Source organism: Acromyrmex echinatior, chromosome 1 (assembly GCF_024713525.1).
Source record: "Acromyrmex echinatior isolate Ae372 chromosome 1, ASM2471352v2, whole genome shotgun sequence".
NCBI lineage: Eukaryota > Metazoa > Arthropoda > Insecta > Hymenoptera > Formicidae > Acromyrmex > Acromyrmex echinatior.
Window position 1 is genome coordinate 5,074,995 of NC_141852.1, and position 13,615 is coordinate 5,088,609.

At 27.6% G+C, this 13,615-nt stretch overlaps 2 protein-coding genes across 5 annotated transcripts; both read right to left on the bottom strand.

Annotated features, from left to right (window-relative positions):
* Positions 1–1,268: 1,268 nt before the first annotated feature.
* Positions 1,269–4,713, bottom strand: Ns1 (Nucleostemin 1). The gene is made up of 8 exons (XM_011058389.2): positions 4,556–4,713; positions 4,175–4,279; positions 3,727–4,094; positions 2,754–3,138; positions 2,173–2,524; positions 1,880–2,102; positions 1,586–1,757; positions 1,269–1,510 (listed from the first exon to the last, which is right to left on the bottom strand). Exons 1-8 carry the CDS (start codon positions 4,566–4,568, stop codon positions 1,419–1,421), a joined length of 1,710 nt encoding a protein of 569 aa, XP_011056691.2. The 5' UTR covers positions 4,569–4,713; the 3' UTR covers positions 1,269–1,418.
* Positions 4,714–10,022: 5,309 nt separating this feature from the next.
* LOC105147407 (uncharacterized) lies at positions 10,023–13,491 on the bottom strand. Of its 4 annotated transcripts, none has more exons than XM_011058391.2 (5): positions 13,154–13,491; positions 12,755–12,950; positions 11,947–12,128; positions 10,882–11,039; positions 10,023–10,601 (listed from the first exon to the last, which is right to left on the bottom strand). In XM_011058391.2, the coding sequence occupies exons 1-5, from the start codon at positions 13,169–13,171 to the stop codon at positions 10,403–10,405; spliced, it is 753 nt and encodes a 250-aa protein (XP_011056693.1). In that variant the 5' UTR covers positions 13,172–13,491; the 3' UTR covers positions 10,023–10,402. The 4 variants fall into 4 exon arrangements, with proteins under 4 accessions (XP_011056693.1, XP_011056694.1, XP_011056692.1 ...); XM_011058392.2 differs by having other exon boundaries at positions 13,184–13,490; XM_011058390.2 differs by having other exon boundaries at positions 13,136–13,489.
* Between the last annotated feature and the right edge of the window lie 124 nt (positions 13,492–13,615).

The following is a 13,615-nucleotide window of genomic DNA, read 5'->3' on the forward strand; positions in this document are numbered from 1 at the left end:
AAGAATTAGAACATAAGAGAGTAACGCCTATTTCTACCAATGTAGATTAATTTTAATCTCGGTTCAACTTACTCTTCGTCTTTGTCTAATCTTTAGAACTAGAAAAAGACGAAGAGATGGAAACGGGCAAGAGTAACGGGTAAGAGAGTAAGATAGAGCTGAAGTTTATCGAAAGGTGGAAAGGTGGAACAACTCAGCCATAGGAAGATATATATCCTATAGCCCTGCTCTGCACCGTTTTACTTATTTATTCTAATTTTTTTTTTTTCATGAATATCATTTCTGAGATGACTATTCTTTTATAAAAAGGTGTAGGACAAACGAAAAGAAAACTCAAAAGTAGAATAACGAACATATAGTAGATTTTAAAAAACTCTCTGATTCACTTTCTGTATTTTCGCTACATAAATTAAATTACTAACACAAATTGGATTGGAATGATTTTATTTTAGATTCAGAATCATCTTTTTATATATAAATCGCCTCCAAAATTAATATTTTATTATAATGTGATTCCTTTTCTAAAATTAAAATAATATTCCAGTCAAATTCATGCGAGTAATTAATTCTAGGAACAGTAACTACTGAGAACTGATTGATATTTCTATTGATACGTTTTTCACGTTCGGAAATTCCAGTTTTCATTAAAAACTTTTCAAGCGAAACAGATAAAAGTTGTATTTATTCAGAATGATCCGTGGAAGAATAAAATTTACCAACTATTATGCAACGATTCCAACACCGAGCTTTGGATATCGCTGGAACTCGGGATGTAAAAAAAAAATAAACTCATGCTTTCATTGTTTATAGAAAAGAGAATAAATCTTTATTCTATTTGTAATTCATTACATAATTTCACCTTATCACTTTCGTGACATTACACTACTTCCGGATCATTGATGGTCAAAATAATGCGTAAACGTAAATTCTGATTGACTAATTCCTCGCTTGCTTTCATACTTCCGGTTTCTTTGTTTTTTCCGATTATTCTTACTGAATTGGCAACTTGTCGCATTCTGTTAATCAATCGAAATTGCAACGATTGGGTGCTCTGTACCAATCGGGTTATGCCCGATATCAATTTAATTTCTAATTGTTTTTCTGCTTTAATGAAATGAAAAAAATACTTTTAGATTTTATATATAGTTACTGCACATAGATGAAAAAATGAAATTTTTTTTTAAATCATGTGACATATAAGATAGATGGCTCTTTTTATTCTATAATATAAGAGTTAACATGGGTGTTGGTTGCGTAAAAAGAAAATCCTAGTTAGAATTGATATATTTTCACAACACATTGTTATACAGTATACATGTAATGCAAACATCATACATATACATATGTATATATATATACATATGTATACAAAAAATATTAATAACCATAGATACATGTACTATATGTATGATAATAACCTACGTATTTGTAAAGTCCGTATTGAAGTCATAATCATCGGAAGTAAATTTAAATTCTTCAAGCTGTCCCGCTAGCTTGGTAGTAGCTTTTTCTGAAAATGGAGAAGCAACGCATTAAAAAAAATTAAATATTATATTTAATCTTTTTTCTTATTTTTCTATAATACCTCTTCTCAATCGTTCTTTTTTTTCCTTCTTGAATTGAAGTTTCTTGAGTTTATTTAATTTTTGATTGCCTTCAATTTCGAAAAGTGGATCTGGTTTCTTTTTTCTTTCAGTAGACTTATTCTTCTTCGTATCTTGCAATTTCTTTTTCAATTTCTTCTGCACTTTGTATTCCTGTAATAACATATCGGCCAAATATTACAAAATAATTTTTATAGTGCATACAAATTTCGAAAATATCCAATGTATCATCCATATTTGATACATACGTTTCTAATACTTATATTATATCTTACCGCTTCCTTTTGTATTTCTATCTCCATTGCCGTCGAGACAGGACCTGTACTATTGATCAAGACAGGATCTGTGGTAGGATTATTTGTAGAATGTGTCGTGAAATTATCAAGCATCATTCTTTCTTCCGCAGCAAAACTTTCAATATCAAATTCTTTAGCTACTTGATTGACTATCTCGGCAGATATGTGACATACCGGCTGTTCAGGTGGAACTGTATAATATCTAACAAAAATATTTTAAATATTAGAAATTATCACTGTATAAAGATTTGGAATGGTATAATACAACAAACCTGATTTTTCCAGAATTCCAATCTTCGATAATGCCGCGCGCAGCAGCAGTCGCATCAGGTATTCCACCTTTCTTATATTTTCCCATATGTACTGCTTTCATGGCAAAAAATTCGTCTGGCGTTGAAAAATCTTTCATATCGTACAACTCCATTATCTGTTGTCGCGAGACTCTTTTCAAAATTGCAGTCGCTGGCTTAAAAGGATCTTTCAATGCCTGAATTCTTACTGCATTTTTTAGAGCTACAGATGTATCATCGGAATTTTCATCCGAACTAGCGAATACTATACCAGGAGAATCTAACAATTTTATTTTAGAATCTAATTGAACAATTTGCATCGTTTTCGTTATTCCTGAAATTTAAAAAAAAAATCATAAATTTGATTAATAAGTATACAAATATTAATTAATTAACTTAATTGTATAAATGTTTCATTAATTATAAATTACTATAAAACAATTTTTTTATTAAAAAAAAATTAACAAACTCGAAAATGTAATCGCTAAAACAAATGATATGGTTTGAGTATAGTGAAGAGTATAGTTGATATAAGAATTGGCTATAAGTATTTAATTAATTACCTGGTATATTTCCTACGTTGCACGCTTTATTGCGTTTCAAAGAATTAATAACGCTAGATTTTCCTACATTTGGCAAACCAACAACACCCACTCTAATGCTTGTTTTTACATTATTACTATTTCTACAATAATTTCCGAGTAGCGACAGGAGCAATTCCGCTCCAAAGCAAGTGTTGCTCTGTATCATGGATTCCGTTTTCTTTCCTAATTTTCTTCTACCTAATCGATTCGCTTGGTTTTGTGTGGACGACTTAAATGCCACGGCAGGTAAAGTAGCCCTCAAATACTTTAACCATTGATCTAAATTATCTCTGGGAATCAAATCAGCCTTGTTTAAAACCAATACCAGTCTTTTATTTCCTGCAGCTCGGACTACTTCTTCTACCTGTATTCAGATTTTAATAACAACAAAGTAATGACCGAGTTCGTATTGTAACTAACAACAAATAGACAAAAAAGGTCAAAACAATGATCTGAACAAATCAAAAATCTTGCTTTAATTAATCTATACCTTATTTCATATTTAATATACCAGACGTTTCAACCTTACTAAGTCATCTTCAGCCGCAATAATAATATTAATACATATGAATCACTTTCATCCCATACATTCTTTGAAAATATGATAGTGTAACATTACTAATTCTATTTTTTCGTTACAAACTGTGTGTGATTAAAATAATACTGCAAATAATAAATAAACTGTGTCGTTAATTTTTATATGAATTTTAAGTTTACTGACATATTTTTAAAGAATTGTGTAATGAAGTGAAAGTAATTCATATGTATTAATATTATGGTTGAAGAGAATTTAGTTGAAATGTTCTACACATTAAATATGAAATAAAATATAGATTATTAAGATAAAACTTTTTTGCTCATCGTTTTAGCTTATTTTCCCTTTATTTGATGTCAGATATATCAATAAATTAATATACATTTATATTTGGGACAAAAACTTCACAAAACTTGCCTCTTTGCATCGTGTTCCCAATGGATCACGGGCATCAACAACTTCAAGAATAACGTCGGCTGCATCCAGAACCTTTTTGAACTCCTTATAATAAGCTTTAAGTGAATTTTCTTCTTTAGCAATGCCTCTTTTTATTTGATCTTGAGCAGAATCTATTTCCATTGATTTATGTGCCAACTGTTTATTCTCAGCCTGTTTAACTAATCCCTGGAGACCATCCTTGGCGAGTTGCTCGCGTTTTCTTTCACGTGCCGCTTCCTTCTGCTTCTGTTTTTCCTCCTCCCGTTGCTTCTTCATTGCCTCTACTTCTTTTAATATATCCTCTTTGAATGGACACTGATTCGGTATTTCCACTACCTTGGGTTTTCCTGTATAAAATTGAACTTATCAAACTGACTATTTTAAATACAAAGGTATATCTCGATATTTGATAAATTAGAACACTGACTTTTAGAATTTTTCTTAGCTTCTTTCCTCATTTTTCGGTTGTGTTCACGAACTTTTTTCTCGATCTTATACCTCTTCCGAGCCGGCATACGCTTACTTTGCTTATCTATATCACAATAAAATGAGAAAATTATTTTTAGAAGAACTACATTAATGTAATAAGATAATAATAATAATGTAATAATAAGAACTAGATTAATGTAATAATAAGATAATAACAAATATATGATAATGCCTTTGTTATTAATTACTATTAACTATAAAGATATGAATAGATTGAACCATTCTAATGCACATAACCTAACACATGTAACTTATTTTAATCTTCCTCATAAAGTACGTAAAGCTTCGAATTCTTTTATGATATATTCAATATACTTACTGCGAAACTTCATATTTCAATAATATAACTTTACTATAAAACTATCGCAATATTTTTACAACAATAACGTTCGAAATGACCACGTGCAGACGATCGGAGCTCGGAGTTGAATTGACAGAGTTGAATTTTGGAATGCACTCTTGAGTGCAATAAGTGTAAACAGACCTGATATTTCATCGCAATAAATTACTAGAATAAGTTACTACTTCAGTGATTTTGATTGTAATTTAAACAAAAATTAGCAAAGATATGAAATTCTAACAAAATTTCATGCTGCGAAGATTTTAAAAAATTTCTAATCTTTTTTTAATTCTATAATTTAAGAAAATTCGTCTTTTAAAAATAAAAAATGTATCAATCGAGCAGCGATTATCTTTCGAAGTGATTTCAATTAAAGCCTATTCTACAATGTACTCTTTGTTTCTTATTTTTGTTTTTTTATCTTTTGTTTTTTTTTCTCCTTTGCAATAATTTTATCGACAATTGTATTTCTTACTCCATATTTCTTATTTCTTTCGAAATTCGTTAACTTTTATCTCAGGCGATATAAAACAAAAAACCGGATAAAAAGCAAAAAAACAAGATGTAAATAATAGTAAAAAGCAAGAAATAGGGAACAAAAAGCACATTGTAAAACAGACTTAAACTTTTTGGTTAACGTACACATATAGTAATATACATATAGTAAATTTAATGGCGAAAAAAAAATGTTAATGAGTGGACAAAATCGCCATCAAGATTTACAAAAACCGATTAAATCGTGAAATTCTCGATACACTTTATTATGCGCTGTTAAGTAAAATATTTTATAATTGAAAATATTTACATTTTACTTTTACATTCAGATTAAATCAATGTATAACTTTAATAATTAACATAATTTTATTCAAATTTTTAATTATGCAATTAATCCTTAATTAAATTTTTCTTTTTAGGTCATTCTAATAAACCTTTTTCTTAGAATTGTTTATATAGTATTTTTTTAAATAATTTTCTTTTTAAAAAATTTCTCAGATTTCTTTATATAAATTGAAGTGTTCTTCAAAATATTGAGATAGTTCATATTTTTTACAAATAAATTCTTTATATATGTATATAAATTTTGAAATATATTTTAAGAATTTTAAGACGCCACATTTTCTATAATTTTTGAAAAAATTAAATTTTAATTTTTCAAATTTTTAAGATCTCATCAGAAATTTTATAGCTATAAAAATAATAGAAACCTTAAAATATTTCAGAATTTATATATATGATAAATTCTAAGAAAATATGTTCAATTTTTTTCTTAATGTTAGAAAAATTCTTAATGTTTTTAAAAAGTGTTACAATTTTTATAGAACTGAATGCTGATAATGCTGCAACAAGTTTTCATTCCGTAACCAATTTAAGCGTCCTATATAATTAATTATTTGAATGGTTTAACTAAATCATTTTCAGATCTGTATCTAGCTAAATTTTTAGATACTTCAGCAAAACTATCTTTTTCGTGAATGTCTCATAATCTAGTTAACCGTTTGGTAATATTTCCTATGAATTCGCAAAGGGCTCGTATTTCATTCCTGCGATAAAATTGCAGAATTAGAAATCGTGTAATTTATTTATTTGTTTTAAACACTGAAAGTTTACATCGAGATACCAATTGTCATTTATTTTTGGTAAACTTATACAAAAAAAACTGGAAAAATAAGAATGGGAAGCAAAATAGAATCGTTTGGCAAGAAAAAAATATGATATTTAATATAGATATATATTTTGTTATAAAGAATATTTTTACTCTTTTTATTTTAAAAAAAATCTCAACTGGTTTAAGAAAAATATATATATTCTGAATTAAAATATATAAGCTGTAAAAAAGTTCTTAGCGTTAAGAACTTCAAAATTCAAATAACTTTGTTAAAAATGAACAAAATTTAAATTTAAAAAAGTTTTAAAGTTTAAAATTTCTATTTTCGAAAAGTCGCTATGTTTTTTGAGTTTCTGTCGGCTTAATATTTTTACATACAGAAAATTATTGAATGAAATGAGAAACATTCTTCTCACTTTTGTTTTTTTTTTAGGTTTGTCACGTGACCCAAAAAAACTTGTAACAATTTTCAACTTTTTAACGTAAAAACTTGAAGTGTTCTTTATTCTATCGAATGATATAATTGCTAAATTTTTTTAAAAACATCTGAACTTAACTGAACAGAATATAAGTGAAGTATAACACTACGATCCTTTGCTTCAATCCAATAGATTATGCATAAGATTATGTGCGATATAAAATAACATAATTGCATTGAAATTGTAGCAATTTCTACTTTATCGCAAATCGCCGAAGCAACGATTTTCTATAATAAGAACGCCATTCCTGTGATTTGCCTGATTGTTCCAGCCATTCGCATCGAAACATTCGCCGCATTCGCTATATGTAATCGCCACTATGAAAAGTCACGATATGGTTAACGTTCTCCTAATATCTCGTCTTATAATTAATTTGAAATGTGAAACCGTGAGTAAACGGAAAATAGAAACTTCCTGAAAAGAAGTTATTTATTTAGTTCCATAGGGAAGCGAGATCGATTGATCGATTGAATATAATTATTTCTATCCGCAATTGTTATAATATATTATTAAGGTCGTAAATTATGATTAAATCTTTTAAATTTTATTTTTGCTATGTGTTAATCTAATGTATGTCTGAAAATATTTCCTACATAGTGAAAACATTTTATATTTTTGTCAAAATCGGTCTATTTAAGGCCTTGGTAAAATTTTGTGTTGAATTTTTAATATATACAAATGTTAATTTAACACAATTTGATTATTTAACATTTTTTAAATAATAATTTATCAAATATGTGATTGAACAACGTAAGAATAACGTAAAATAATTTTTTCTAATATAAACTTTGTATTAAATTAAGAAACTTGTATTAAATTAAAAAATTAAGTGCATCGTAGGTATATGTACTGTCTCCATATCTGACGTCACACCTGTGATTATACGCACACAGTATCTCATATTGAGTTAAATTTGAGAATGTACGCGTGCGAAAGAAAACGAAGTGATACTGTGCGAAATATTGGGTGCGTTCCGAGTTATGTATGAAGCGCATGATGCTTCATTTATCCTTATTGTTTATCAATTAATAAAGAAAGATACAGTGTATGATACATGACGATACAACATGCGCTTCATGCATAACTCGGAACGCATCCATTATTGCGTTAATCTCAGCTTGTTAAAAATGATACATACCATTTTCGTACTTAGCATCAAACCTGAGTTTGACATATGCGAAAGGAAACGGAATGATACTGTACGAAATATTATTGCGTTAATCTCAGTTTGTTAGAGTCATTCGAGATGATCACAGTATAATCAGTAGAAAAATAGGATGATACACAGGATGTCATGTATTGTTAGGGTATAAACAATAATTTCACATTTTCAAACGTTTCGACTGATTTCCAGTCATTTTCAACGAATTAAATAACATACGTGAATGTAACGCTAGATTTTAAATACCTTTCATCATGATAATTCCTCAACGATTGCATTTAAGTAAAACGATTCTTCTTAAATCCTGTTGGAAGAGTGCCACCGTTAAAGGGATCCTAAAGTAAAGCCCGAAATTTGAAGTCACCAGAGGTTGTGAACATAGAGCGAATTTTTTAATTCATCAATTGATTAATTGCATCGTGCGCAAATGTAATTTTGTTCTGTAAAAACTACATTTGTACGTAATGCGATTAATCAATCGATGAATTAAAAATCTCGCCCATAATATAATAACAAGACTTTTAAACAATAATTAATATAATAACTTAATTAATATAATTTAATATAATAATAAGACTTAAATTAATAATCGATCATAAATTAACAATAATTAATTTGAAAAAAATCTAAAAGTGGTTAAACATTGAATGAAAAAATTGAGTTGAATGAAAAACATGAGAACTTATCAAATGCAATTTAAGAGAAAATTGTAGAATTGTAATGAATAATGTTGTCAAATTATTGCCATTATAAATCAAATAGTAATGGGATACATCAAATATTATTCAAGTTTTGTATACATTATCAAAAAGTATGGTACACAAATATAAGATTTGTAAACAATATTCAATTCATTCCTATCAAGGTATGTGCATGTGTAAAATTTTAATTTTAATTTTTTCAAAACATTAACATATGCATGATGCAAAAAGAAAACAAACAGTGAAATCATAAGAACTTGGACAATAGACATACGCGCAGCGAGAAACGTGAGGATAACTTTTTACTGTTCGTAGTTCGGTGAGCTTTCAATTATTTTTGTTCGAAAGCGAGATCTTGCCCTCACGCGAAATTGTATCTTTCAATTTGCATTTACATATGTGCGTATAAGATATGTAAGATATATTATATTTGTTTTGTAAATTTTGCAATTTATGTTTAATTATTCAGAATTAAAATACAGAACAATTTATTCTATTCAAGAAAAATTGTTTAGTATACATAATTTATAATACAAACCGTCATGCTTTGCAAATAAATACATATATTGATATTTTATATCAATATTAATTATATTCGAAATTTTGTTATTAATATATATTGATATAATATTATATATATGAATGAGAGATAATAAAGATTCCACTTTTAAAAATCTTGCATAGGGCACCAAAGATACTGGAACCGGTTCTACCCGAGAACGTCGGTTTATGAAACCAATCAAACTGTAATGTGATATACAATAAAATATATTAAAAGACCGTATATGTGATAACACAATTATAGAAATCAAAGCCTTAAACGGACTAGCTGGATCTTAATGCTTGTATGATTCTTATGTGAATTTCTATACTACGTATGTAGTTCCTAGAAACGAACGTCGAAATGATTTTTCTTGAAACGCTAACTCTACTAAACTACCGCAGTAATATCACGAGTTAAATTGATTGTTAAATTGCTAGTCAATTTAACTCGTGATATTACTGCGGTAGTTTAGTACAGTATATAAATTTACATAGAAACATACAAACATTAAGGTCTAGCTAGATCATTAAGGTTTTTAAAATGATATTTTGTATAACATCAATTAAATGGTTAGGCTGCCATTGCATCAGATCATCAATTGGCTATCTGAAAAAGAAAGTTAGTCTGAGCTAATAAGAGTCAGCGTGAGCGGAGGTGCGAAATAAAATTTTAACAAATAAATTTGTTACTCCATTTGATGTGTTGTCCATAAAATCCATAAAATGTATGTGCTAAACTTTCATCTAAAAATCTTCCCGTCAAATGTAAAAAATATCGAGTTAAGAAATTGAATAACTTCAAAATATTCTTTTTTGGGTATATCGCAATTTGAGAATATTGAATTTTAACAGTCCACTATCATACATAGATTTAAAATACGATTGATTTTTTTTCCATTACTCATCGCATCATACTTGGAAAAACTACGTCAATCAATAATTAAATATTTTATTAGAGGATGATACATAATATTCGATAAAATTTTTTCTGCGAGTTACATACAATCATCCACATTTCGCCTTATATGTAGAGAAGATATATAAAATATTATCTATTATGAACACGTATCTGAATACCGCGGATGCATGTTTATCGGAACAGAAATTAAATTTGTCTGCATTATGACAAAAAGCCGATATTAATGAGCTGATAATATTGAAATTTCTTTATTTGTTTCAGCGTGCATTGCGGTAACATTGAAGAATATTTTTGGGCAGTTTTGATAGATAAATTTTATGCAATTTGCATAAATTTATTCCAAAATTTATTCCAAGTTACAAATTAAGTTTTTATTTATGAATCCCTTTATTTATAAATATCGCTCGTCTATTGGACTATAATCGTCTACCCATGATTTTATATGTTTTGGAATTAATATTAGGATAATATTCTTTTCCGTCCTTGTCCACTATATCAGCGAAGTTTTTTGAGAATAATTCTTCGTATTCCATACCCGCTATTAATTTCTCCGAAATTATCGATGTGAACGTAATGACTGTTGCTGGCACTCCATACGTAGATCCGATAAAATCTCTAGATTGAGATTTTTTTGTAAATTATAAAACATTGATAAATCTGATTAATATGATGGAATATATTAAATTAATGGAAATCAAATATAAAATTATTACAAATGGTTTAAATATAAGATCTTGGATGATTTATTAGAAATGCTATTTTATTCTAATAGAGATTTATGCAATTTTAAAAAATTTTTTTGTACCATGTGAACTGTGGCATGTGTGTAAAATTGCGAAGAATCAATAACTTAATCTTTTCTTCATATGCGAACTAATATCCTGGTAAATTATACCTGACTTTTAGTAATTCCTTGCCTAATCCGTATCTTCGATAATCAGGGTTGACGCTAACTCCAAAACCAGTTATATACTTGTCAACTTCATAATGTTCGTATATCATATTCGTTAGAGATAGAAGTTTATACGTAATTTTGAATTTCTCTGATTTAAACTGAAACAATTTTATTATATATTATCAATCATATAATTAATACTTAATTTAATTAATGTATAGATAAGAAGAAAGCTCTTTTAAACAATGTTACGACAAAAGGCGAAAAGAAATAAAAACAAAAATACGAATAAGAAATTAAAACATTTAACGATCATTATATGATGAATAAATATTTATATGCTGATAAATCATATTTCATATAACAGTATTATTATGATAAAACTTAGAATTATAATATCAATACAATTATATTTAATTATATTATACAGGATATTTTTGATAATTGCGATAATTTTTAAAGGGGACATCTCGTTATATTCAACAACTTTTGTTAAGTAATCTATGTTCGATAATGTTCGAAATGTATTTTTAAAATGTTAGATGTCAGTTTTTAATCTTGAACACTGTTTGATTTCTAAAGTAATTAGAATAGAATTTAAAAAATTATATATTTTTTGATTTCATTTTGTTTATTTTATTACTACAAATATTTAAAATGATAACTTGCTTATTATACAAGCATTACATTATATCTATGGCGCATTTATTAACGCACTCAGGAAAATCCTATTACAACTATTGCGAATCACATGACATATCCCATTGATGAGCTCATTTTGAATGTCAACAAGAGTACACATCTGCACATACATTAAACTATTGACATACTCCCGTAGGAAAAAATCAAGGCACGTATTGACAATATTCGACAGAGTCTAGAAGATACAGATTACTTAACAAAAATTATTCAATTGACGATTTAATCCAGTATCCTTATATTTATCATAAATGTTTGGAAACACTCTGTATGCATTTATAAGTTCTTGTAATAGAACTCGCACAATAGAATGTGTGAATTCGAATACAGTAATCAAATTTACTAACAAAGTTTAATGTAGCTAACCTCATAATCGGACAATTTCTTTTTTTGGTTTTTAACCTCAATGCCCAAAACAGTCATACCGGCGATTATGGATTTACCACCATTGGGATTGTCGACGAATGCAGCTACAGATATGTCTTCTGCGAGTAACAGACGCCATAGCATAGTTATATCTTGTATAAATAGAGGGTCATTTTTTGCATCTATAAATAATATAGAGTAAGAAGTGAAAAACAGGTATAATGAGTAATTGTATAAAAAATAATAATTTTTTTCAGTTAGGAATCATTCTAAATAAAAATAATCTGAGAGAGAGGAGGAAGAGAGAGAGAGAGAGAGAGAGAGAGAGAGAGAGAGAGAGAGAGAGAGAGCGATTTTGACTTATTCTAATTATACACTGTTAGAAATGTTCTTAAATTTCATTAAATTTTAAGTTACACAGTTTGGACTTAATTTCATGACATTATATTAAATTTAATGTATTTATACATTAAACTAAAAGTATATTTGTGTACATATACATAAAATTTATGTATTTTTTATGAAAATTTATGAAATTTAATGTACTTTTCATAAAATTTTATTAAAAGTACATTAAAATTTCATAAATTTAATGTACATGTTCATTACATTTAAGTAATTGCTGTAACTTAATTTTCAGTTAAATCATTCATTGCTTTTAATTTCGTTCATAACTATGAGCTTCATTTACATGTAAAGGAAGCTCGTGGTTACATATCTGATAGTATAGCTTCTTTTAGCTTACAATTAAATTTACAAATTGTAAATGAAAACATTATGTTTTCGATTGATAATTGATAAAACTTACTCAAACATTGACAAGTTGGTTCATCGACTAAAAAGTATGTGCACATGTGATGAATCGCGTCCTCGTACCGATCCTCGGGAATCTCCTGAATCGTGAATTTCATTAGCTTCCCGTCCTTATTCTTCTTTTCTATCATTTGCAAGACCTTAGGTGACTGACCCAACGATTTAACACGCATCATTTTATCTGTTTCCTTCTATAAATGTAACAAATTGTTGCAAGTCAGTACGTAATTTTTTTAAACGACGCAATTTGAAAAATTACATGAATTATTAAAAATAATTTCATCATGTGATTTTATAGTTACCGAATTTTAAAGAATTGAAGATAGAAATAGAAGAAAAAAGAATATATTATCTTGTGACTTTTCAAATTACGTACTTTTAAAAAATCACGTACTAATTTGGAACAATCCATTATGTGACATACATAATTTCATCATGCAACTGTGTGATGTGATTTTATTCAGTAGGGTGTGCTTCACGAATAACAGATGCAGTACTGTCATAATAATATATGTTAACGTATATATATATGTTTTTTTGCTATCTATTTTGTTTGCATATATGATTTGCATGTTTGCATTATTTGAATTATTTGCAAGTTTTTTGTACATTCGTTTTATCTAAATTAAATTTTTATCTAAATTAAATTCGCTTATCTAAATTTAAAATTGTATAGATTTTCAAAAGATAATCTTCATGTGATAGCCACAATGTTATAAAATTGTCTTTATTTGAAAAGAAGAGAAAAATGAAATAAATTTAATAAATGAAATAGACTAATTTAAATGTAAATAAATAATAAAACTAAACCATAGCAATGTAAATAATAAATATAAATAATAAGTTAACTCGCATC